The sequence below is a fragment of the Symphodus melops genome, assembly GCF_947650265.1.
Source record: "Symphodus melops genome assembly, chromosome: 16".
In the NCBI taxonomy this organism is placed as follows: domain Eukaryota; kingdom Metazoa; phylum Chordata; class Actinopteri; order Labriformes; family Labridae; genus Symphodus; species Symphodus melops.
This window is the reverse complement of record NC_136706.1, coordinates 24,006,497-24,033,055: the sequence shown is the minus strand read 5'-3', so window position 1 is coordinate 24,033,055 and position 26,559 is coordinate 24,006,497. Positions and strand designations below refer to the sequence as shown.

Here is a 26,559-nt window from a genome sequence, read left to right as displayed (position 1 = left end):
ACTAGGGGGCAGCTCTCTGTGATGATTAGAGTTTAGACTGCAGTACTCATTTTAAACACTAGGGGGCAGCTCTCTGTGATGAGTAGAGTTTAGACTGCAGTACTCATTTTAAACACCAGGGGGCAGCTCTCTGTGATGATTAGAGTTTAGACTGCAGTACTCATTTTAAACACCAGGGGGCAGCTCTCTGTGATGAGTAGAGTTTAGACTGCAGTACTCATTTTAAACACTAGGGGGCAGCTCTCTGTGATGATTAGAGTTCAGACTGCAGTACTCATTTTAAACACTAGGGGGCAGCTCTCTGTGATGAGTAGACTTTAGACTGCAGTACTCATTTTAAACACTAGGGGGCGGAGTTACAGACTGCTCCTTTAAGCTGAGGAAAACTCATAATGATCGCTGCAGACGACTAATGAATTATCAGCTTCACCGCCATTTTGAATGCTGGATTGTTATTGGTCCAGATGGTGGTCGTGGTCTCACCGTATTTGCAGGACATCTGCAGGTCCGAGATGACCCTCAGCAGGTTGTTCATCTGATTGGTCCGCTGCTCCGTCTCGATGATGCTGTCTGACGCCGGATAGGCCGAGTCGATGTAGATCATGTCCAGCAGGTAGATCCCTGAAACACAGTGGGGGGGGGGGGGAGGGGGGGGTCGAAGGGTCACCCGTTAAAACTCACCTCTGACGACACACACACACACACACACACACACACACACTGATCTGAAGGGTTTTCATGATTCACACTCGTCTCTGTTCAGACTTTAGTAAAGAAGCGTTCTTAAAGACTGAGAGTGATAATTATTTAACAAGAGGAAAATTCCATATCTGACTCCTGGCATCTTTTTAAAGGAGCTTCAGAAGAATCTGGAAAACTTGAGCTGAGTCGCAGACTTTCCTACAATCTGTCTTAATTACTGTGAAATAATGTTTCTACAGAGCGAGCCAGACACACACACACACACACACACACACACACACACACACTTTGACTAACTTCCATTCAAACCTGAGATATCTGAGCGATGCAGACTGAACTAGCTCGATAGGATCCCAGACCCCGGGATGGGATCCCAGACCCCGGGATGGGATCCCAGACCCCGGGATGGGGTCTCAGACCCCGGGATGGGGTCCCAGACCCCGGGATGGGATGGGTAAGTTAGATGAGTCATGACGGATGCAGCGTCAGTCACAGTTTAACACTAATTAGGATAATGAAGCTCTGCACACATTCATCTGTAACACAGCATGAGGCCGGCTGCTACACTTCTCCCTGACCAACACACACGCACACGCACACGCACACACACACACACACACACACACACACACACACACACACACACACACACAGAGGGATAACTGCTCTTTGTGGTTTCTGGTGAATTTAACAACCACTGATGATAAACACTGCAGTTACATAACGGAGCCGCGTGTGGTGAGGAAACACCGCCGCTGTGTGAGCGCAGGAATTACAAACACGTGTAGAGCAACACACACACACACACACACACACACACATGCAGAACAACACACACACAGAGACACACACACACGTGCACACTCTGGCGCCCCCCGAAGGCCTCTGAGTGAAATCAGCCTGACTCTATCGTTTCCTGTTGGAGTGTCCAAACCGCCTGCGAGCGACGCAGCACGATGTGGCACGCCGTTATTAACCCCGCCCCGTTTTTATTTTCATCTCAGGCAGATGGACGAGGAACGAGAAAAAGGGAATACACACTTTGACATGTTGACCTTTGACCTCAGTCAAAATAAAAGCACCACAGTTCAGTTGGTCTCCCTTCAAAATAAAAGTACCACATTTCAGTTGGTCTCCCTTCAAAATAAAAGTACCACATTTCAGTTGGTCTCCCTTCAAAATAAAAGCTCCACATTTCAGTTTGCCACCTTCAAAATAAAAGCTCCACATTTCCATTTGTCACTTCCAAGTTGTGATGTTTACAAGGGGAGGATGAAATACCGTAGATTTAAGGGACGCGGCGTGTGATCCTGCACGCTGTGGCGCTCAGGAGACGGCGTCACCTCGTGTCTCATTGTGCTCTGAATAAAGGAGGGATGGACACACTGCTTCTTGTTTTCTGTCCAGCAGCTTGGACTTATTGATCGGGATGTGCGTGCTGTTGTGTTTGCTCCTCCTGATGGCGCTCAGCAGATTCTCACACTCTGCGCTCTAACTGGACCCGAGCAGGAGGACCAACGCAGAACAGATGTGAAGGATGTGAAGAAACACGTCTCCTGCACAGAGAACAAACTCTCACACTTACAGATCACATCAGGACAGGAACACCCTCGTCCCCCACCGAGACACGCAGCTCTACAAAGACCTGACAGGACGGTAGGACACGCAGCTCTTCAAAGACCTGACAGGACGGTAGGACACGCAGCTCTACAAAGACCTGACAGGACAGAAGGACACGCAGCTCTTCAAAGACCTGACAGGACGGTAGGACACACAGCTCAAAGACCTGACAGGACGGTAGGACACACAGCTCAAAGACCTGACAGGACGGTAGGACACGCAGCTCTTCAAAGACCTGACAGGACGGTAGGACACGCAGCTCTTCAAAGACCTGACAGGACGGTAGGACACACAGCTCAAAGACCTGACAGGATGGTAGGACACGCAGCTCTTCAAAGACCTGACAGGACGGTAGGACACGCAGCTCTTCAAAGACCTGACAGGACGGTAGGACACGCAGCTCTTCAAAGACCTGACAGGACGGTAGGACACGCAGCTCTTTAAAGACCTGACAGGACGGTAGGACACGCAGCTCTTCAAAGACCTGACAGGACGGTAGGACACGCAGCTCTTCAAAGACCTGACAGGACGGTAGGACACGCAGCTCAAAGACCTGACAGGACGGTAGGACACGCAGCTCTTCAAAGACCTGACAGGACGGTAGGACATGCAGCTTTACAAAGACCTGACAGGACGGTAGGACACGCAGCTCTTCAAAGACCTGACAGGACGGTAGGACACGCAGCTCTACAAAGACCTGACAGGACGGTAGGACACGCAGCTCTTCAAAGACCTGACAGGACGGTAGGACACGCAGCTCTTCAAAGACCTGACAGGACGGTAGGACACGCAGCTCTACAAAGACCTGACAGGACGGTAGGACACGCAGCTCTTCAAAGACCTGACAGGACGGTAGGACACGCAGCTCTTCAAAGACCTGACAGGACGGTAGGACACGCAGCTATTCAAAGACCTGACAGGACGGTAGGACACGCAGCTCTTCAAAGACCTGACAGGACGGTAGGACACGCAGCTCTACAAAGACCTGACAGGACGGTAGGACACGCAGCTCTTCAAAGACCTGACAGGACGGTAGGACACGCAGCTCTTCAAAGACCTGACAGGACGGTAGGACACGCAGCTCTACAAAGACCTGACAGGACGGTAGGACACGCAGCTCTTCAAAGACCTGACAGGACGGTAGGACACACAGCTCTTCAAAGACCTGACAGGACGGTAGGACACGCAGCTCTACAAAGACCTGGCAGGACGGTAGGACACGCAGCTCTTCAAAGACCTGACAGGACGGTAGGACATGCAGCTCAAAGACCTGACAGGACGGTAGGACACGCAGCTCAAAGACCTTACAGGACGGTAGGACATGCAGCTATTCAAAGACCTGACAGGACGGTAGGACACACAGCTCTTCAAAGACCTGACAGGACGGTAGGACACACAGCTCTTCAAAGACCTGACAGGACGGTAGGACACGCAGCTCTTCAAAGACCTGACAGGACGGTAGGACACACAGCTCTTCAAAGACCTGACAGGACGGTAGGACACACAGCTCTTCAAAGACCTGACAGGACGGTAGGACACGCAGCTCTACAAAGACCTGACAGGACGGTAGGACACACAGCTCTTCAAAGACCTGACAGGACGGTAGGACACGCAGCTCTTCAAAGACCTGACAGGACGGTAGGACACGCAGCTCAAAGACCTGACAGGACGGTAGGACACGCAGCTCAAAGACCTGACAGGACGGTAGGACACGCAGCTCAAAGACCTGACAGGACGGTAGGACACACAGGCCCAATGGAAACGCTGCTGTAACCTGCAGGACTTTTACAGTTTAACAGGAGACGCTCTGTGACATCACAGAGTCTCCGCTGAAACACCATTACATCAGTTCTTCCCTGGAGAAGACGGAAACCTGACTTCAAATAGAAAATATGTGCAGATGATATGAAAACACAAACGCATCCTGGTCAAGGCCACACGACAGGAGCGTGTTTATGCATCCTGGTCTGGGCTCCATGTGTCAGCTTCTCAAACACTGTTAATATTGAGCCGTTTAAAAAGACAGAAAGCTGCCTGAACATGAACCCCTCTGTTCTGAACATCCTTTGGATCCACACACAGAGCTGATCCTGGACCTGAGCCGTCCACACTTTGGGTTAGTGTTCTCTGTGTGTCTGAGGGAGGAAGTGGAAAAGAAAAAAAAAGTGAGCAGCCGCAGCATTTTATAGTTCAGTGGAAAAGTCCAGAGGGCACAGGTGGACGTGCTGAAGAATGTGCATTCATAAAACTCACAATAAAACTCCAGGAAAAACACCCACAATGCACCTGTGGACTGGAAAGGCTGGCAAAGCCGAGTGAAGCAGATGTAATTATTAATGTCGTCCGTTGATTTAACTGGAAGAGATTTACAGTCAAGTCCAGATCAGGAACCTTTAAGCTGTGCCGACGCCTGACAGAACCTGCAGAACCTGCAGAACCTGCAGAACCTGCGTGAGCGGATAGTTTCAGACGGAGTCAGTGAGTGATGTTGATCTGATCTAAAACAAATAAAAAGTCAAATCTGCAGAAAAACGTGCAAAGATGAGGTGATTTGTGTTGGTTGTCGACGGTCTGCTGTGATTTCACAGGAACAGGAAACGTTCAGGGAGGCAAAGACCCCACAGACCCTCACAGAGACGTCTTCAGTATCAGAGAGGAGGTCAGCCATCACAGAGGTCAGAGGTCATAGAGCAGAGGTCAGGAGAGAGCCCTGACCTTCTGCAGCTGATGCACACACACACACACACACACACACACACATAATATCCTCATATTCTCTTTTCGTTGAAATATGGAGGAGGATCTGCAGGTTCTTTTTTTGAGCTGGATCTTTCGGAGGCTTTCAATGATAAAAGAAACACAAACATATCCTCGAGTTCCCCTGAGAGAGAACCTTTCAAACTCAGGGGTCTTCTATGTCTCTGGACCGGGTCTGAGAATAGCCCTTAAAAAAGCAGGCCGGACCTTCATCAGGTCTCTGAGGACCGCTCAGCAGACGAGGCCGGGGTGGAAATCAGGAGGGGAAGGGGTTAAACACGAGGAGTCCTTTGACAGCTTCAGGAATCAGCCGAGGACACGAAGAAGAGGGAGACGGACCTGTTCTGAGACACCGAGTCCTCTGTGTTGCATTCCTCAACGTGTTCCACCCAAACCCCCCCGGGACCGTCCCAGCCTCCGTGATATCAGCTGTGCTGGCAGCTCCAGACCCATCGCCAACATCTGTGGAACTCCACACAACATGATAACCAGTGTTTGCCGATGATGTCATGCTGATGGATCCAGAATGTGTCTCAGCTGTGTTTCCTGTCTCCATCAATCACTGACGCACAGCAAACACTTTTATTTTTATTACATCACATCAGAAAGTCATCCAGGACCAGCAGTCAGCAGCAGTTCACATGTGAGCCTCTCTTTCTAAAAACCCAACAGTTCTCCTCTAACACCACCCATAGAGGGCGCTGCAGCATCCAAGGCAGATCATCCGATGTTTACAAGAACTATGGTTTGTCTGAACAGCCTTTTTGAATTTGTACGATGACAACACATGGAACTGTGGAAAAGATGTTCCCTAAACAAGTTAACTAACAAAAGGCTCCAACAGCACAAACACACCCAGAGGTCAAAGGTCAGGGGCTACGACAGCTAGCTGCTCCCACCTCTCACTCTAAGAGGCCACACCCTCTCATTTGCTTTTATACCAGACTGTAAACATGTTTATTTTAACATAGAGCTCTATGGAGACTGACTCACTGCAGGAGACAGACTCTAGTGGACACTGGAGGAACTGCAGCTGTAAAGTTGGACATTTTAACATAGAGCTCTATGGAGACTGACTCACTGCAGGAGACAGACTCTAGTGGACACTGGAGGAACTGCAGCTGTAAAGTTGGACATTTTAACATAGAGCTCTATGGAGACTGACTCACTGCAGGAGACAGACTCTAGTGGACACTGGAGGAACTGCAGCTGTAAAGTTGGACATTTTAACATAGAGCTCTATGGAGACTGACTCACTGCAGGAGACAGACTCTAGTGGACACCGGAGGAACTGCAGCTGTAAAGTTGGACATTTTAACATAGAGCTCTATGGAGACTGACTCACTGCAGGAGACAGACTCTAGTGGACACTGGAGGAACTGCAGCTGTAAAGTTGGACATTTTAACATAGAGCTCTATGGTATAAAACAAGGAGTGACATCAAGTGAAAGCTATGAATAGTTTTCATGCGTTCATTTTCTTTTGAGAGCGGAGGATTTGAATCAAAGACGTTTCTCTGTGGATTGGTTCAGACACGTTCTGCTCATTCAAATCCTGCAGGAAGTCTCTGAACAAAAGTGTTTCCATCTATTTATTGACTTTTTATTCTGGTTGAGATTGTAGATGTTGGTTTAGTGGATGAAGACAGCTTCCTTTATCTGCTCCTCTGAATAAAGAATCTCCGTCCTGCAGGTGGTTATCGGCTCCTTCAGAGCACGGCGCCCGCAGGCTGAGACTCGCCCCTCCTTTATGAATCCCAGACGGGGGACGGAGTCAGGGTGGCGTGACGTACAGTGAACATGAAAGGTAGAGGAAGCAGCAGAGCGGCGGCGTCACGCTCTGCTGCGTGGAGCTGCAGGGGGACTCGCAGGTTGTTACTGGGCAGCTTCTCTGTTGTGTTTGTGAATTAGGATGTTTGTTGACTTTTTGATTTAGCTGAAGATTCTCTCGTGTCTTCTTTGTCTTCTCCTCCCCCGCCCTCGACGACTTTTCAAACAAACCTGCCGCTTTGACTCGAACCTCTTTGAAACTCAACACGCCTTAGGAGCAACAAATCTCTGGATCCAAAACAGGCACCAGTCTTTGAGTTTGGATCTTACGAGGGGAGACGATGTGTCGAGTTTAAGGTCAGTATCAATATGTCGACACCTTACAGGTTACTGTCAGTCCTTCAGTGACGCTGCTGTTCTTTGAGTCCAGATATCTGCAGGCTGAGCGTCGGGTCAGAGAAGGCAGCAGGATGTAATCAGGAGAGTTCACCTGGAGGGGGCAGCGTGCAACCTTTGACCTCCAGTGGAAGTCAAACAACAACAACAACAACAACAACAACAACCTAAGGTTCCTCCACAGTCTGCGAGGAAACACGGTCCGTGACCTCAGACAAATGTTCTGCACGGCGTGGATGACGGCCTATCATACATCAGCACTGATTAAAAACAAACAGGATGACTCACTGGATATTTGTCCTCAGAGTTCTGTCAGATGTTGTTTCTATGACAACACAACAAACGCAGCGACTCCGCCTGAGCCCAGAGATCAACATCTCAGAGTGCAGACTCCAGGACCAGGACCGCCTGAGCCCAGAGATCAACATCTCAGAGTGCAGACTCCAGGACCAGGACCGCCTGAGCCCAGAGATCAACATCTCAGAGTGCAGACTCCAGGACCGCCTGAGTCCAGGACCGCCTGAGCCCAGAGATCAACATCTCAGAGTGCAGACTCCAGGACCAGGACTGCCTGAGTCCAGGACCGCCTGAGCCCAGAGATCAACATCTCAGAGTGCAGACTCCAGGACCGCCTGAGTCCAGGACCGCCTGAGCCCAGAGATCAACATCTCAGAGTGCAGACTCCAGGACCAGGACTGCCTGAGCCCAGAGATCAACATCTCAGAGTGCAGACTCCAGGACCAGGACCGCCTGAGTCCAGGACTGCCTGAGCCCAGAGATCAACATCTCAGAGTGCAGACTCCAGGACCAGGACTGCCTGAGCCCAGAGATCAACATCTCAGAGTGCAGACTCCAGGACCAGGACCGCCTGAGTCCAGGACTGCCTGAGCCCAGAGATCAACATCTCAGAGTGCAGACTCCAGGACCAGGACCGCCTGAGTCCAGGACTGCCTGAGCCCAAGACTGCCTGGGTCCAGGACTGCCTGGATCCCCGACTACCTGAGTCCAGGACTGCCTGAGACCAGGACCACTTGAGTCTAGGACTGCCTGGGTCCAGGACTACCTGAGACCAGGACCACTTGAGTCCAGGACTGCCTGGGTCCAGGACTACCTGAGACCAGGACCACTTGAGTCCAGGACTGCCTGAGTCCAGGACTGCCTGAGACCAGGACCACTTGAGTCCAGGACAGCCTGAGACCAGGACTGCCTGAGACCAGGACTGCCTTAGTCCAGTTGAGATCTTTCTGCAGAAACAGAAGAGTAAAGTCAGGACCTCCCTGCAGCACACGCAGCTGCCGCTCAGCCCTCCCAGTCCTCCCAGCCTGCTCCTCAGTGGGAGTGCTGGGCTAGCTGGAGGCTTTCTGTGTGTGTGTGTGTGTGTGTGTGTGGGCGGGGGGGGCTGGGAGTCTCCCTGCGGTGGAGGGGAGGGTAAAGTGGGCGTCTCTGCAGCTCACAGCTCTATTACTGCGAGGAGGATCAGAAGGATCAGAGTCACAGTGATGGCAGCAGAGCGAGGACAAGGAGGAACAGACTGAGAGCTCAGTGGACGATCCTCAGGTGGAGACAAACCAGTAACCACCCGGCTGCCTCCTGCCACCTCACCCGGCTGCTTCCTGCCGCCTCACCCGGCTGCTTCCTGCCGCCTCACCCGGCTGCTTCCTGCCGCCTCACCGAGCTCTGACGGAGGAGAGACATCACAGCGGGGAGAGAAACCAAGCCGAGAGGATGAAGAGGACATGAGGAGTGACTGCTGAACGCTGGGAGTCAGACGAGCCGAGGAGGCAGAGCCGCGGTGAGTGAGACGATCACACACACACACACACACTCACACACACACTCACATGTACGCACACGCCTGACTCCAGCCTTCAGGACACACAGTTCACTCTCCGATCCCGTCGATCATCAGTAAATTAATGAGTGGAGAGCGTCCTGAATGCATGTCCCTCAGCTGTCCTCCTCTTCAGTGAGAGTTTACATGAGGACACGTCTCACACACACACACACACACACACAAGGACACGTCTCACACACACTCTGGGTCTGTGACGGTTTGATGCCTCTGGACACGGATGTGATTGTGTTCAGCGTTTCCTTCCTCCTCAGACTTCAGCTCGACTCCCTGCATGTTTCTGTCTGCACTGGTTCCAGTCCTCCTCTCCTCAGTGGGAGCACTGGGCTGGCTGCAGGCTTTCCCTCCAGCTGCAGAGAAGTGCTGGATTATGAAACAGTGGGCGCCAGGGAGCGTTGCGTCATGAGTGTGCACGAGACACGAATCCTCCACGTGTGCTTGTGCACAGCTGCAGGGTCGCTAGTGTCCGGCATTACCAATCAACACCTCTCTGATCCAGGCTCGCTCCAACGTCACCAGGGTCTGGTCCACCAGGGTCTGGTCCACCAGGGTTTGGACCACCAGGGTCTGGACCACCAGGGTCCTGACCACCAGGGTCTGGTCCACCAGGGTCCTGACCACCAGGGTCTGGTCCACCAGGGTCCTGATCACCAGGGTCTGGACCACCAGGGTCTGGACTACCAGGGTCTGGACAACCAGGGTTTGGTCCACCAGGGTCTGGACCACCAGGGTCTGGACCTCACTTAGCTTATCATGGGTGAAAAGAAGGGCGTGGAAGTGACAGGCGCCTTCCTATCAATGCCATGTGAAGTTGAGCCAATGAGCATGCAGGAGGAAACGGAACGTATCTCTGGTGGCGTGTTCACAGTCATGATGTCATCTCTCAGGTGTCGGGGGGGCGGGGCTTACTTAATGTCTTTATGAAGTCAGATAAACGATCAGTCAGAAGTCTTTCATCCGCTGACCTTCTGGTTTCAGAACAGAACAAAAAGCTGGAATAGAAAAGGTCGTTGTGTCGTGTGCTTTGGCGAGCTCGCCGCACGCTTCTGACGGACTTTAACAAGAGTTCCATTTGTGCATCATGAGCTCTAAAGAAGCTGCGTGACATTTTCAGCAAACAGAGAAGATAAATGGAGGCGCTTCAGACTCCTCTCCATCAGGCCTACGACACATAACCACGTCCTGTTCGAACAGTGGCGCTCTACAGAAGCCCCGTGAAGAAACACTGAGTCAGTCTTTGAATGAACCAGAACACAGTGTGGTTAACCACGGCACACAGCTTCCTCTCTGTTTCCACCGCTCTGTACCACACACGTCACAGCGTCACAGTGTCCCACAGCTGAGAGGAAAACCCGAGGCTGGTCCAGACGCCGCCAGGCTACAAGCCAATAAAAAGCTCTGAAGGCTGAGCGACAGGAGGACGCAGCGTTCAGCAGAAACATCCGAGAAAACGCCGAGTCATGGTTCAGCTCCCGTCTCCTCCTTTCATGAAACCTAACCCCTCACTTCAGCCTCAGCTGCTGTCTCGTTAAGGCCCCTCCCCCCTCCTCCGTGCCCCTTCTCTTCTGATTGGCCAGCTCTCTGAAGGCCTTCCAGGGTGAGGCAGAACGCTGCAGGGCTGCCAGGGGAGGGCTATGCACGAGGTTAGAACGGCTCACGTCGAGGCTTGAAGCCGCCTGGTCAATTTCTTGGTTTCAAATGTGGCAGAACACGCCGTTTAGAACACGCCGTTTAGAGCACGCCGTTTAGAGCACGCCGTTTAGAACATGCCGTTTAGAGCACGCCGTTTAGCGCCCCCTGCAGACATCGAGCTCACGATCTGAAACTTTGAACACGTTAAAACAGAGAGATTCAAATGGGGATAAACGGCTAAACGTTGTGTCGAAGCTGTAATGCAGCCATTGCCACTAGGTGGCGCATCTCACCTCGAGAAACACAACTTCCTTACTTCCTTCAAAGTAATCCGACTTGATTCGTCCGTCATTAAACGACTCATCTGCTTTTTTCTGTCAACAGTCAGTTTGAGCCTCTGTCCGTGTCGGCGCCAAATGCCTCATGAACAAGTGTGAACAAGTCAGATAACACGGCCACGTAATCGAAAACACATGTGAGAGTCTGCCGTCTGGGCACGCTTCAAAGTCTGTCCAATTAAATCAGCGCTGCAGAGAGATTCAGGCGCTGCAGTAGAAACACGAGTAACCGATTAATGAGTCCAACTGGCTTTAAAGCCAAAGAAAAGATCACGGAGTCCGAGCTGGATCAAAGTAACGTGGAGCCTCCATCACTCTGTGTTATAATCTCAAACAAAACAAGCCGGAGGTTTGACTGTAAACAGAAGTGAGCGAAGCCGCAGTGACATCAGCTCATTGGTCAGAGGACGGCTGTTTTATAGGGCTTAAAAGTGGAAGATCGACTGGAAACAGTGACGACATGGAAGCAGAACTTCAAAACGTAACATGACACTCGTAAATACCGAATTATATCAAGATCTGTTTCAGTATCATGGAAACACAAATAAGAAAAAAAACACTATTGAATCAATTCTGGGTTTCTTATTGCAGCCCCCCAGTGTTTAAAATGAGTACTGCAGTCTAAACTCTAATCATCACAGAGAGCTGTCTGGCTCCGCCCCCTCCTCTCACACAGGTCAGCATGTGGTGGACACTGTAGCTTCAGTGTTTAGCCAGCTCTGCATGTGGTGGACACTGTAGCTTCAGTGTTTAGCCAGCTCTGCACGTGGTGGACACTGTAGCTTCAGTGTTTATCCAGCTCTGCATGTGGTGGACACTGTAGCTTCAGTGTTTAGCCAGCTCTGCATGTGGTGGACACTGTAGCTTCAGTGTTTAGCCAGCTCTGCATGTGGTGGACACTGTAGCTTCAGTGTTTAGCCAGCTCTGCATGTGGTGGACACTGTAGCTTCAGTGTTTAGCCAGCTCTGCATGTGGTGGACACTGTAGCTTCAGTGTTTAGCCTGCTCTGCATGTGGTGGACACTGTAGCTTCAGTGTTTAGCCAGCTCTGCATGTGGTGGACACTGTAGCTTCAGTGTTTAGCCAGCTCTGCATGGGTCTGTAAAGCTTTCTGCGTTCTAACCTCTCTCCATGTTTCATCTCCAACATTGATCCTAGTTTGAGCAGCTTTCTGCTGCTGGAGCTTATTAGAAACATGCAGAGGCTTTTTAGCTCGGGTACAATCACTTCTATCTGAAGCAGTTCCACTGCCCGCTTCCATCGCTGCAACACCTGTTCACCTGATAACTGCTCTGAAACAGACGTGATGATTTTTAACACTTGTTTGAGACTTTTATAAACTTGTTTAAATGAATAATCTGGAACCTTTATGTCCGTCTGACCGCAGCATGCCGGAGCCGGCGACGTGTTTCCTCGCCTGCACATTTCCATCGGCCTTCCAGCACTTCTCCTTAAAACAGATTGCCTCATAAGAGTTTGTTGGACGCACTGCAGGGACTCGTATGTGTTTTAATGTGCTGCAGACGACTCCATGAGTCTCTCTGCCTTAGAAGAGGAAAATAAAAAACACTAAATTACTTTTTCTCTGCCCACATGCTGAGCTCACCGACGTGCACCATAAATTTGATTTGCAGTATTTGATCTTAAAAACCGCAGAGCCTGCTGCAAGACGGGGAAACGATGATGTCCACCCGCAGTGACAGAATGATCTGATCTGAGGCAGCCGTTGGCAGGAGGTGTGATGATGTAGTAACATGTGATGATAGCGGCGGCTGAGAGGGGAGGATCCTCTCCTTCTGCTGGAGAACATTCCCGAGCTGTGAAACATTTTCGCCTCGAACCAAAACGAGAGAAGAGAAGCAGCGCCGAAACACAGAGGCGAGCGCTGTTACACAACGTCTGAGACAAGAGAGCGTGAGCAGGACATCTTAGTCATACTTTAATAAAGAGGACATGTTTTCACTGGAACCATCCACGCCAGGGTCAGTGTGAGGACGCCGTTAACCCCGTGCGTCCCTCTCTGCTCCTGAACCATCTCTGACAAGTTAGAAACAAAAGAATCAAAAGAACTCAACAAGCTGAAGAGCTTTTAGAGAAGACGTGAAGAAGACAAATCTTGTCCTCACACATTCGAACCTCCTCGCTGTCAGACACGAGTCTCTGGACTTCCATAAGAGCTCATAGATGTGTAATCACTCAAAGCTTCGTTACATTAAAACGACTTCCTGCGAGCCGTTGAGGAGGCCGAGGCGTTTACAGGGCCGGGAGGGACTGGGCTCGATAATCTGTTAAATGTGTGGATAAAAAGGGGGACACATGGAGACTTCTGGAAGACGTTAACAGTGATGAAAGCTTGAGAAACAATCTGCTACCACGGCTCCTCTGTGAACTTCTGCACAGCTCCCCATCACGCCGTCAACTGTGTGTGTGTGTGTGTGTGTGTGTGTGTGTGTGTGTGTGTGTGTGTGTGTGTGTGTGTGTGTGTGTGTGTGTGTGTGTGTGTGTGTGTGTGTGTGTGTGTGTGAGAACGTGAGCTCCTCGGGGTCGGAGAGAGCGACAGAAACAGTCTCACACACGCTGAGTGAAAACGAGTCAAAGTCCCGAATCAGCTGAAGTCACATTTCGGTCATTTTGACCCTTTGGTATCAGGCCGTCGTTCTCGCTCTCTCTCTCTCTCTCTCTCTCTGTCTCTCTCTCTCTCCCCCTCTCTCTCTTTCTCTCTCGGTGACGGACAGCTTGGCTGCAGCGTGGATTGTAAACATTTCAGTCCCTGAGCTGAGATTTAAATTGTGCAAGCAGCCAGATCTGTGCTCCAGCAGACACACAGTGATTATGATTGACTGATTATGCCCCGCCTCCTTTCTGTTGCAGAGATTGTTATTTGCGGTGCAGCCGGACTGCACCATGATCCTCCCTGTGATGGTTTTGCTGCTGGTCCTGGTTCTGTCCGGACCCGGGTTGTCCCTCCAAGATGCGGCTCAGGAAATGGGGACCAGCGACGACGTCCTGGAGAGAGACTTTTTTTACACTATGAACCGACAGAAACGGGCCGTCGACCACGGCGCGTCCCAAACGGACAAATGTTCCTACACCTTCATCGTTCCTCAGCAGAAAAACACGGGCGCCATCTGCGTGAACTCCAAGGAGCCCGATGCCCTGCTGGAGAACCGGGTCAACAAGCAGGAGCTGGAGCTCCTGAACAGCGAGCTGCAGAAGCAGCGGCTGCAGATAGAGGTGCTGCAGCAGCTGGTGGAGGTGGACGGCGGTCTGGTGAACGAGGTGAAGCTGCTCCGGAAAGAGAGCCGCAACATGAACTCACGAGTGACGCAGCTCTACATGCAGCTGCTGCACGAGATCATCCGCAAACGGGACAATGCGCTCGAGGCGTCGCAGCTCGAGACGCGCGTCCTCAACCAGACCAACTCCATGGGTCAACTCGCCTCGCGATACCAAGATCTGGAGCTCAAGTACCAGCACCTGTCAGCGCTCGCCGGCAACCAGAGCGCCCTGCTGCAGCAGCTGGAGGAGAACTGCCGGAGGGGGGGCGGACTCGCCTACGGGGGGGGACACCAAACATATGGAGGGGGGCAGGAGAGGAGACGTCCAGTCCACCCTCAGCCCCCCGTCCTCCCTCCTCCTCCTCCTCCTCAGAGACCGGCTCTCTCTCCTGGAGGGTACAGACCCTTCCACCCCCCCACACACCCCCGACACACCAACCACCCCATGACCAACGAGATCCAGAACGACCAGAACGCCAAAGCACTGCCGCCTCCACTACCCACGATGCCCAGCACCATCTACAGCTTCACCAACGAGCCCTCAGGTGAGAACACACAGACTGAAGCGAGTCCATGCAGACTCTCTGACGCCCTCTAGTGTTCATCCTGCATACACATCACTATAGTTTATACACACTGCTGCAAAGCTTTCTGGGACTTAGAGGTCAGAGGTGCAGCTCAGTTTATGTAACGTTTGAATGACCTCGCCCGGTGCTCAAAGGGAACGCCGGTCCCACGCCGCTCGGTCACTGAGCGTGTTGTTCTTCCCCCCTGCAGGTCCGTTCAGAGACTGCCTGGAGGCTCTGGAGAACAGATACTCCACCAGCGGCATGTTCCTCCTCAGACCGGACAACAGCAACAAACTCATGCAGGTGTGGTGTGACCAGAGACACGACCCGGGAGGCTGGACCGTCATCCAGAGACGCCAGGACGGATCCGTCAACTTCTTCAGGAACTGGGAGACGTACAAGGTAAGGATCCCAACGTGGATTTAAACATGCTAGCATCTGTGACGCAGCACGTTGGGAAGGTTAGCTTAGCTTAGCTTAGTCCACATGCAGACTTAGACTTTGCTTCCAGAATCTTCAGGGCGGGAAAAAGAGAAATTCCTGAGACGGAGCATGCTTCACTCAGTGTAAGCCGAGGACTCGTCCTCCAGACGTCTCAAACATCAGGGGATGAAGGACGTCCATGACATTTTTCCCTCACTGTAGATAATCTAGTGCAGATGAGATGCTACAGCGTCGACCAAAGTCGTGGTCAAGTGGAAAAAAAACCCACCTGTTTTCCACTGAGCTGCAAGAAAATGTGAAAGTACTTTAAATATGAACAACATGTGAAGGAGGAGACGAGCTGGAGACTAAAACTGAGGAACGTTCAGATGGATCCAGGAGAGGCCGAGGTGTCCCGACCTCCTCCAGGTCCGAGCGCTCCTCGACCTCCCTCGAGCATTTGTTTGATTGCATTGTGAGGTATCGTTACAGCCAGAGTTCGCGGTTGCGTTTCGTTGTTCCTACAACGACGTCATCGTCGGTCTGAAGGTCCCGACGTGCCAAACAGACGGCGAAGAACTCGAAACTTGAGTCTCGTCCAAAGGTCGGATGCACTCGGGTGGGGAATCGCTCGGCGAAGGTCGAACTACTGCAGGACCGACGATCTCCCGGGTGCCTTCAGCATCCTCCCAACATCATCTGCTGTCACGTAGCACACAGGAAGACGCTAAGCGAGCGTGGCGTCCTCTCTCAGCGAGTTCTTCCTCCAACATGTTGACGGAGAAGTTCAGAGCGGGAACGTTTAGCTTGGCGTTCCCATCGCACACCAATTACATCCCAATAACTGTAACTGAGAAGGAAAATGGGAGGCTGTGGGGAAATGAGGAAAAGGTCCCAGTGATGGAATAATTAAAGTACCTTCAGCGCTCACAGCTGAAGTCTGTGTTCCAGCGAACGGAGCACGTTGGCCGCCGCAGCTCGTTGTGTAACGTGTGAGTCATCTGATGACATCACGTCACGCGACATCGAAACCGCAGAAAACAAACAAGCAGAGCTGAGGGTGAACATCCTGAGGTCTGAGGTGAGGACGGCTAAAGAACCTCTTAGAACTTTAACCCAAACCCAAACCAGCAGAGTTCTTCCACCCCCCCCTCCCCCTGCCCCCCCCCCCCCTCCTCAATGACTCAATACATCCCTTCGAGCCAATCACACGCTCTCCTCTGGCAGACAGACTCTCCCTCCTGATCACATCCATGTGTGATGTAACTGCTGCGCTGACCGCAGCTCTGAGCCTCGCCACACGCTGGAAACATGGTCGGTTTGTTTCAGTCCAAGACCACGTCCAAGACCGAGGGGGGGCGGGGAGGGGGGGGGGGGGGGGGGGGACAAGATCCGCACCTTGGCTCGTCCATGTGAATCAAGCGGTAGGAAAGATTTGTCCCTGACTGGTTTCCTGTCTCTCTTCCACAGCAAGGCTTCGGAAACATCGACGGGGAGTACTGGTTAGGACTGGAGAACATCTACTGGCTGACCAGTCAGGGAACCTACAAGCTGCTGGTGACCATGGAGGACTGGGCGGGGCGCAAGACCTTCGCAGAGTACGCCAGCTTCAGACTCGAACCCGAGTCCGACTTCTACAAGCTGCGAGTGGGCCGGTACAACGGCAACGCCGGAGATTCTCTGACGTGGCACAACGGCAAGCAGTTCACCACGCTGGACCGAGACCACGACGTCTACACAGGTAAGGGGGGGCGGCGTCCCGGGTGCTGGACCGCTGGTTTGATTTTGCTGGAGGGGTGGCGTCCCGTCGTCTCACTGCTTGTGTCTCGTGTTGGCAGGTAACTGCGCGCACTACCAGAAGGGCGGCTGGTGGTACAACGCCTGCGCTCACTCCAACCTGAACGGCGTGTGGTACCGCGGCGGACACTACAAGAGCCGGTACCAGGACGGGGTCTACTGGGCCGAGTTCAGAGGGGGGTCGTACTCTCTGAGGAAGGTGACCATGATGATCCGACGCAACGGAAACACCTTCCAGTGACACTCGGGTTGGACTGGTTTGAGTGGACAATGAAAAAAAAAAAAGGGACGGACCGGAGGGGTCCATGGCGTCCGTCTCAGGCGGCGTTCAGCCTCAGGACATTTAACTGATGAGTCATGGCGAGGCTGAACCCACGCCGCACGACCCCGAACAAAGTCTGTATTTAATCTCATTACAGGTCAGAGTTTAACTTCACCCACACTCCTGGTGTCATACTGGTGTTACTGGTGTCATACTGGTGTCATACTGGTGTTACTGCTCTTATACTGGTGTCATACTGGTGTTACTGGTGTCATACTGGTGTCATACTGGTATCACACTGGTGTTATACTGGTGTCATACTGGCATCATACTGATGTTATACTGGTATCATACTGGTATCACACTGGTGTTCTAATGGTGTCATACTGGTATCATACTGGTGTTACATTGGTGTCATACTGGTGTCATACTGGTGTTATACTGGTATCATACTGGTGTTATACTGGTGTTATACTGGTGTTATACTGGTATCATACTGGTGTCATACTGGTCTTATACTGGTGTCATACTGGTCTTATACTGGTGTTAGACTGGTCTTACACTGGTGTTAGACTGTTGTCATACTGGTGTTACTGTTGTTATACTGGTGTTACTGGTGTCATACTGGTGTTAATGTTGTTATACTGGTGTTACTGTTGTTATACTGGTGTTACTGGTGTCATACTGGTGTTATTGGTGTTATTGGTGTTATTGGTGTTACTGTTGATAATGTGCACATCAGGAACTTCAATAAATACAAAAACATTTCTTTGACTTGATATTCAGGCCCGATGGGAACAAACTGGTTCCTTTAACTGGTGCTGAGATCATTACTGGTGTTTGCATGGTGGTGCGTTCAATTCCCTCGGACATCAGATCGCTGAGCTGGGAGTGACGTCACACTGAGTTAACCACGTTCCAGTGGCGAGTTGGCAACATGGACGCCACCAGGAGAACCTTTGTCTCGTGAGCGAGTCCCTGACAATAACAACACGCCATGATGTCATAGTTCACGGGCGACATGACGAGGACGGGTGGGAAAAAAATAAAAAAATAAAAGTATGTAAAAATGAAGATTTTAAATCAGTTCTTAAGTTACAAAGAATAATCTAAACGCCAAACGGAGCAGCGAGAAAGAGTCAGGCACAGACACCTCCTGGTAACTCAGGCTCTCATTGGCTGTTACACATCAGGCACACTGAATAGAAGATCCTGATTGGCCAAACGAGGTTTCAACTTAAAAAGGTCAGAGGTCAGAGAGTGTAAAGGTTCAACATGAGGAGCAAAAACAAACAGTCAGCTGTAAACACTGAGGAGGGACATGCCTCCCGTCCAATCAGACGGCTCGGTCTGGGAGCTGCTGTCTTGCATCATCACAGATGGAGGACTCACCCAGGTAGGGGATGCAGGGCACCATCTTCAGCGAGCGGATGTACTCTCTCATGCAGGTGTAGTTTTCTTCTTTGGACGTCAGATAGTTTAACTTCTCAAACGTGGCTTTATCTTTGCGACTGATCAGCTGCAGAAACAGAGAAGAAGAAAGTCAGGGGGTTTAGTTCGTCCCCCGATGGAAACACTTAGATAACAACACGATGAAGTCAAGGACGGTAATCTCAGCGTGATCGCGCTGCAGCTGGAGGATCATTTACGGTGGAACACACTCAACAGTAAACTTCTGTGGGAGCGATTTTTTTCCCCTCTCGCCGGCGTCCAGCTCCCCGGGCTCGGCTGACTCCCTGCGAGGGACGAAGCCGTGCACTTCATCACTCGGAGTGATTCAGACACTTTGGAAAACTTAGGTTCAATTTATCGCCAACATGGACGCCAGGGCCTGGGATCAGAGCGGAGAGAGCCCAGCCTGCTTCCAAACACAAACATCAGACTCTTTCACGGTTTAGACCAAATCTGACGGATCAAAATAACTTCAGCCGGGTGTTAACCACCACGCCAGCTGCTGGGGGCCCCAGGCCAGTCAGGGGCCCCCAGCGCCTCAGACTCAAAATGTGCAAACTGCATCGTCAGGAGGAAACCTGCCCAAAGTTTTTATGAAGTTTTTTTTATTAGTGATGAGATGATGAAAAATATGTGTTAACATTTAAGACAAACAAGACAAAAGGTGTGTGTGTGTGTGTGTGTGTGTGTATTTTTTGTGTATAATCAGAGTGAAGAACTTGGAGAAGGACAAATAAAAAAAAAAAAATCATACAACATAAAAAAAAATAATAAAAAATAAATTTAAAAAAAACAAGAGAGAAATAATAATAAAAAATAAATAATAAGAGGGAAGAAAAAAATAATAATAAAACAACCATTGTAAAAATGTATTTAAGCTGTCTAACCTGACAGCAGCCTGCTGAGTGCTGCAGCATGATTCCTGTGAAAACCAAAACGTATCACTGCAGGACAGAGAGGAATCATCTCTCTGGGAAATTATAATAAATAGAAACATCTGGAGGGACCTCCGATGACTCTCTGCCTGCAGGGTCCCAACAGACCCTCATCAAAACATGGACTGTTCAGGAGGACTGTCCCTGACCTTAATCAATAATCAACTCATACTAAAGGAAGGGATCCAAAACCGAAGACAGATTTCAGCTGCTTCTCTTTGTCCTCTGGAGTCGGGTTCAAACTATTCGAAAGAAAAACTCGTTTTAATTTAAGTTTTTTTTAATCTTCCTGGTTAATTTTCTTTATTTTCTTTATTTAACCAGCTCGGTCCCACTGAGATTAAAAACCTCTTTTCCAAGGCCGAGCTGGCCGAGACAGGCAGCATGGGTTAACATAGAGCCGTCTAAGGATCCAAAGTGTTCAGACAGCCGAGCTCAAACAATGACAACTTACAGAGTCCGCTTCCAAGTCTGTCGTTCCAGATTTACATTTTAATGTAATGAAAGAAAGAAGTGTGGAGACGTCGCAGTGTGAGCCTTCACTGGCACCCGCTGCACAAACACAGCTGATCGTCCTCATGAAGGAGCTTTCAGTCAGGAGGTGTTAAAAACCCGCCGAGTGCAGCCCGGTGATTTCAGGAAACATCCGTCGTCTCCAAACAGGAAGTGGTTAAAAACCAGCCTCCTTCTGTCAACATCACCAGACTGATGAACACGCCGAGTGTTTCTCCACGTGTCCCGGCCCCCGGCCCCCCCCCCCCCCCCCCCCGACGGCTCCAGAACGGAGCGACCGGGATTCATCACGTAGAAATAGAGAAAGCAGATCGGCACACACACACACAGATGGTACTTTGAGGTTCTCGCAGAGGAGGAAATGACCATCGTCTCTTCTTCTCTGAGTGATGGTCACAAAGACGCGTCCGCCGAGGTCTGGATTCGGTTTTTTTCCACCAGCGTTCCAACGTTATGTAAGATCAGAGACGAGATGTTTTTCTGTCTGGAAACTGTCAAACAGAGAGCCTGATCTGAACAGCACATTTCTGCACAACCTCCGTCACCTCGCGCAGAGTCATGTGACGACACGGCCAATCAGCGACATGGAAGCAGCGTCTGTCGTCTGTTTCTTAGACGCTGATTTTAAACTTGAAAAGTCAAATGTGGGGTCACCATGAGCGGAGGCTTCAGTCCTCACACGGGCGGCCCGGGTTCGAGTCCCGTGGCCTCCTTTCTGCATGTCAATTCTCTCTCTCTCTCTCTCTCTCTCTGAGCCTGTCAGTGAACAAACACAGACGGGTGACGTGAGGTCACATGACCCCGTCTTTCATCAGGGTTAAAGGTTGGACTCACCGCCCAGGTTTTGCTGAGTCTGAAGATGGGCGCGCTCTGCAGAGCGGACACCACGGACACCAGAGAGTGCAGGTTGTTCAGCTCCAACAGTTTCTGCAAACAAACACAAAGTCAGACAGGAAGCAGCTAACATGGCGCCCAGCTGTGTCGTTACTCGCTGCTCTAAAACGCCTCGATGAGGACGGCTGTTCTGATTGGCCCTCCTGTCGGACCTCTGACACCTTCTCACAGAGTTAAAGCTGAGATTATTAAAGCGGCGTGACGTCAATGCAAACTCTGACCCGAGGTGGAGAGGATGTTTTAGCTTCATCGTGTTGGAGGCTGAGACGTGACGTCCATCTGTATATACGGTCTCTAATCAGGAAAGCAGGGACGTCTGAGGGTACTCACTCCTTACTCAAATCAGAAGGATTATAGCAGAGATTAAGCTCCGCCCACTTCTCTGAAGAATCAGAGGAGGAGAAATACAGTGTAACACAGCAGCTCCCAGTTTATTGGCTGCTGAGCCGAGTTAGTTTAACGAGCTGCCTGCAGAGACACATTCAAAGCAAAGCGTTTAGAAAGAAATCATTTCCCTCCAGTGTTTCTGATTAACAGACGGATTTTATCATCTGAACGTTTCAGGATCAAATTAGCACCTTATTACTAAATAACATGGAGTCATAACAGAGACAGATGTCTGATACTGCCACAAAAAACACTTTCAAATTAAAAGTTCATGATTAAAGGAGCAGCATGTAGCTCCGCCCCCTAGTGTTTAAAATGAGTACTGCAGTCTAAACTCTAATCATCACAGAGAGCTGGCTCCGCCCTCCTCTCACACAGCTCTGCATGTGGTGGACACTGTAGCTTCAGTGTTTAGCCAGCTCTGCATGTGGTGGACACTGTAGCTTCAGTGTTTAGCCAGCTCTGCATGTAGAGACACTGTAGCTTCAGTGTTTAGCCAGCTCTGCATGTGGTGGACACTGTAGCTTCAGTGTTTAGCCAGCTCTGCATGTGGTGGACACTGTAGCTTCAGTGTTTAGCCAGCTCTGCATGTGGTGCACACTGTAGCTTCAGTGTTTAGCCAGCTCTGCATGTGGTGGACACTGTAGCTTCAGTGTTTAGCCAGGCCAGCTCTGCATGTGGTGGACACTGTAGCTTCAGTGTTTAGTGAGAAGCTTCAACACAGCAGGTTTCCTTCATGATCACACAGGAAGCGAGCAGCTCTCTGATTGGCTGATTGATCACAGAGGAAGAGAGCAGCTCTCTGATTGGCTGATTGATCACAGAGGAAGAGAGCAGCTCTCTGATTGGTCCATTTAATAAATAAATGACATTAATCACAGATTCAGTGTTTTTCCTCGAGCATGAACTCACCTTTGCGATCTTGACAAAGTGACCCAGGATCTCCGCTCTGATTTTCAATGTCTGTGCCGTTAAGATTTCTCTCACCAGCCAGAAGCTCACCTGAAACACACACATATACACACACACACACACACACACACACATACACACACACACACACACACACAAGTCTTGGCTCAGTTTACATTAAACCTGTAGTCTTTGTACATTTCCATGTTAACCAGAGAACGCCTCATACTGAAGCACAGTACGGGGTAACTGGGCTTACTGGGAGCGGGCCCTTAGAGTACTGAATGAAGTAATGAAGTATTTGCTGTGAAAGTGGAGGTGAAGCAGAGTACCTGGTTGAACCTGCGAGTGAACGCCACCACGTTTGGAGCCAAACTGTGTTTCTCTTTCCCGTTCCATCCACAGCTGGCGAGCTCCTGTTGGTCATTAAACACAGCAAACAGCAGATTCATTAAATCTGTGATCAGACACAACAGCACCCGCCCCCATCCTTTCATTACATCAGCTTTAATAACCTGAAAGGTCACACTGGGGGAGACCTGATGATTGTCTGCAATCAGAGCAGGTTAGCGTGAGAGATAAACAAATCCAATAGTTTAAATTCATTAAAGAAGAGGTTCAAGTCTGTGCAGCTCAAACTGGAACCGTCAACATTTGGAAATCATTCAAAGGAGCCGTAGACGAGCTTCCTGTGACGCTTGATCAAGACTTATCTAAAGTCTGTGATCAGTGTGATGAAAGGAGAGCCTGCAGGGGACGAACGGACACACAGACGGACACACACGCACACGCGCACGCACGTCAGGGCAGCTTTGGAAACATCTTGCAAAACATGACGTTCCTCTCAAAATGTAGATGAACAAAACTGAAGTGTGAGGCTTTTATTTTGAAGGCAGACAAACTGCAGTGTGGTGCTTTTATTTTGAAGGCGGACAAACTGCAGTGTGGTGCTTTTATTTTGAAGGCAGACAAACTGCAGTGTGGTGCTTTTATTTTGAAGGCAGACAAACTGCAGTGTGGTGCTTTTATTTTGAAGGCAGACACACTGAAGTGTGGGGCTTTTATTTTGAAGGCGGACACACTGAAGTGTGGGGCTTTTATTTTGAAGGCAGACAAACTGCAGTGTGGTGCTTTTATTTTGAAGGCGGACAAATTGACGAGCTCAGATGTCAACACTCAAACGCCTCGCGGCAAGCTGAATAAAGTTTTCTCTGGTGTTGACAGAGGTCAAAGGTCAATGTCAATATTATTAATGCACCGTTATCTCCACTTTGTACAACTAGCTAACAAGCTAACGAGCTCCGTGGAGAAAGAGAAGCGAGCGTAGAGCCCCCTCCTCGCTCGTCCACGTCTGAGCGAGCGACAGGAGAGAAACGGGTCGACACCGGATGAGAACGCCAACGTCTATCAAAGCTCACAGAGCGAGTGTGTGTGTCTCACCTCGGGCTGTATGGCTCGAAACACCGGAGCATCCATCAGCGTGATCTGACTCTGAAACAACAAACAACATGACCTTCACATGACCTTTAAAAACAGGCGGGAAAGCAAATGTGAAAGTCCAAAACCAAGTAATCGACTGAAACGTGCAAAACAACTGCATCAACATGAGACGCGCTGCAGCTCGGCCCCTGTAGGCCACCGTACTTTTCCACGCGTGGTCGTTACTCACAGCGAACTCCTCGGGCGTCACCTTCAAAACGTCGAAGATGACGGCGTCGTAGCTCTTAGCGTAGTCGACACACTGTCCATCCAGAGAGTCCGAGCTGCTGCTCGCCTACAGGACACACACGCACGCGCACACGCGCGCGCACACACACACACACACACACACACACACACACACACACACACACACACACACACACACACACACACACACACACACACACACACACACACACACACACACACACACACACACACACACACACACACACACACACACACACACACACACACACACACACACACACACACACACACACACACACACACACACACACACACACACACACACACACACACACACACACACACACAGGAAAAATGATATTAAACTCCACCAGCAGGGGGCTCTTAATCAAAACAATAACGTCGAGGCCTGTGGGGAATCATGGGAGTGATCCTCGCCCACGCCCCTCCCCTGTGAAAAACGACCTCAGAGTTGACCGTAGTCATGACGACCAGGTGAAACCGACCTGAGGAAAAAGCTCACGCTTCATTATGCACCGGTCTTTTGACGTGACATCAGGCGTTTCCACGGCAACGATAAACCCGTCGTTTCTTTCTGCCTCGGCGGCCGTCTCAACGACAACACAGCGAAGAAAAAAAGTAAACCGGGACGAACGGCGAAGGAAATAATGACGAGTCAGCTGTTTGGAGAAGAAACAATCGATCAACACGTTTGTCAGAGTTTCAGGATAAACAGGAAGAATTCAAAGGAAACTTTATTGACACAGTCCACGTGGCTCCGCTGAACAGACGCTGTAAAGGAGCCACTTACATAATGTGATCACAGAGTTATTCTAATGAAGCAGAGTGAAAACACATGTTTGCTTTGGGGCTCGTCAGCGTCTGTGACTGATTAGCATCTGGCAGAGAAAATCCCTCCAATGTTTCCTGTTTATCTAAAAAAGATCTGATCTGCTTAAAACTGTTTAAACTTCTCCTCCTCGGGACAAAAAAAAAGGATGAGCTCTGGAATTTCAATCAACCCAACCACACGGAAAAGACCAAAGACAGGAGAGCGGAGGGCGAAAAAGGAACAAGTTGTTTACATGAAGACACGTGTACGAGTCATTTTTAGAAACTCTGGAAACTGTCGTCTCATTTAATCCAAAAACACAACAACTTCTTCTTCATGTAACGAGAGCTTTACCTCAGGTTCAACTACATTAATACAATTTAAGAAATATTAATGTACAACGTGTTGTCCACGTGTGTTCCTACAGGGGGCGCTGGAGTCCCCGTGTGTTCCTGCAGGGGGCGCTGGAGTCCCCTGTGTGTCCCTGCAGGGGGCACTGGAGTCCCCCGTGTGTCCCTGCAGGGGGCGCTGGAGTCCCCTGTGTGTCCCTGCAGGGGGCACTGGAGTCCCCCGTGTGTCCCTGCAGGGGGCGCTGGAGTCCCCCGTGTGTTCCTGCAGGGGGCGCTGGAGTCCCCTGTGTGTCCCTGCAGGGGGCACTGGAGTCCCCCGTGTGTCCCTGCAGGGGGCACTGGAGTCCCCCGTGTGTCCCTGCAGGGGGCGCTGGAGTCCCCCGTGTGTCCCTGCAGGGGGCGCTGGAGTCCCCGTGTGTTCCTGCAGGGGGCGCTGGAGTCCCCTGTGTGTCCCTGCAGGGGGCGCTGGAGTCCCGTGGATGGCGGTCTCCGTGCTGGAAATGCTGTCTCAGGCTAACTTTGAGTCAAGCTAACGACAGACTGAGAGCTGAGGCGGGTTTTAAGCCTCCTGACAAACCGTTACACGGCGCCCACCCGTCAATCAGCTCAGCTACACGCCTTATTGTGAATAACTCTGATCCTTCATCCAATCAAAACTGCTGAGTCATCCAAACATTCCCCCCGTACAGTGTGTGTGGATGGAGACATGAGCTAATCACACCTATTTGGTTTGTTGAAGCAGGCTGTAAACATGTTCATGTCTGCTGTAAAAACAGGCTGTTTGAATGGGTGTGTATGTGACTTCCTGTGCTGCTGCAGCGGGGGGTGTGATAGCTATGACAGGCCGTTACCTCTGACGTGATGGAGTTGATGCTGGTGCCATCTGAGAGTCCGTTCCTGCGATACATGCTCACAGAGGGAGCGGAGGGTGGGGGGCTACAGACGCCTTCAGGGGGGGGGCACACATAACCTCTCGTCCATGCCTGCACACAGGAAACACAACACTCAACTTTACCTTCTGCAACGTGTTCTCAGTGTGACTGTGATAAGAACATCATGCACAGGGGCATTATGGGTAATTTATACTCTCAGAAGTTACATTTTGATGCATAATCAATAAATAATAATAAACAAAGACACAAATCCACTGCAGAGTTTACAGCTATTATAACAGACAAACAGCAGTACGATGACACAC

At 50.6% G+C, this 26,559-nt stretch overlaps 2 protein-coding genes across 4 annotated transcripts in view; one reads left to right on the top strand and one right to left on the bottom strand.

The window, feature by feature from the left end:
* LOC306837186 (ras-specific guanine nucleotide-releasing factor RalGPS1-like) overlaps positions 1-26,559 on the bottom strand; it is a 47,444-nt gene that overhangs the window by 14,389 nt on the left and 6,496 nt on the right. For both annotated transcript variants that reach the window (XM_079364748.1, XM_079364749.1), the window contains exons 2-9: positions 26,213-26,344; positions 24,157-24,261; positions 23,928-23,978; positions 22,820-22,903; positions 22,488-22,577; positions 21,129-21,221; positions 18,787-18,913; positions 484-621 (exon numbers count right to left, since the gene is read on the bottom strand). In XM_079364748.1, the coding sequence (XP_079220874.1) occupies positions 484-621; positions 18,787-18,913; positions 21,129-21,221; positions 22,488-22,577; positions 22,820-22,903; positions 23,928-23,978; positions 24,157-24,261; positions 26,213-26,269 (745 nt within the window). In that variant the 5' untranslated portion in view covers positions 26,270-26,344. The remainder of the gene's footprint in view (positions 1-483; positions 622-18,786; positions 18,914-21,128; positions 21,222-22,487; positions 22,578-22,819; positions 22,904-23,927; positions 23,979-24,156; positions 24,262-26,212; positions 26,345-26,559) is intronic.
* On the top strand, positions 7,570-18,440 carry LOC306837192 (angiopoietin-related protein 2-like). Of its 2 annotated transcripts, XM_079364756.1 has the most exons (6): positions 7,570-7,819; positions 8,168-9,036; positions 13,937-14,888; positions 15,121-15,314; positions 16,806-17,076; positions 17,174-18,440. In XM_079364756.1, the coding sequence occupies exons 3-6, from the start codon at positions 13,970-13,972 to the stop codon at positions 17,371-17,373; spliced, it is 1,584 nt and encodes a 527-aa protein (XP_079220882.1). In that variant the 5' UTR covers positions 7,570-7,819; positions 8,168-9,036; positions 13,937-13,969; the 3' UTR covers positions 17,374-18,440. The 2 variants fall into 2 exon arrangements, with proteins under 2 accessions (XP_079220882.1, XP_079220881.1); XM_079364755.1 differs by lacking the exon at positions 7,570-7,819 and having other exon boundaries at positions 7,843-9,036.

Bases quoted from the DNA above. Each gene is read 5' to 3' on its own strand.
- LOC306837192 (XM_079364756.1), top strand. From the start codon at position 13,970: ATGATCCTCCCTGTGATGGTTTTGCTGCTGGTCCTGGTTCTGTCCGGA. The intron at 15,315-16,805 runs GTAAGGATCCCA...TCTCTTCCACAG, and splicing joins GGAACTGGGAGACGTACAAG to CAAGGCTTCGGAAACATCGA. The intron at 17,077-17,173 runs GTAAGGGGGGGC...TCGTGTTGGCAG, and splicing joins AGACCACGACGTCTACACAG to GTAACTGCGCGCACTACCAG.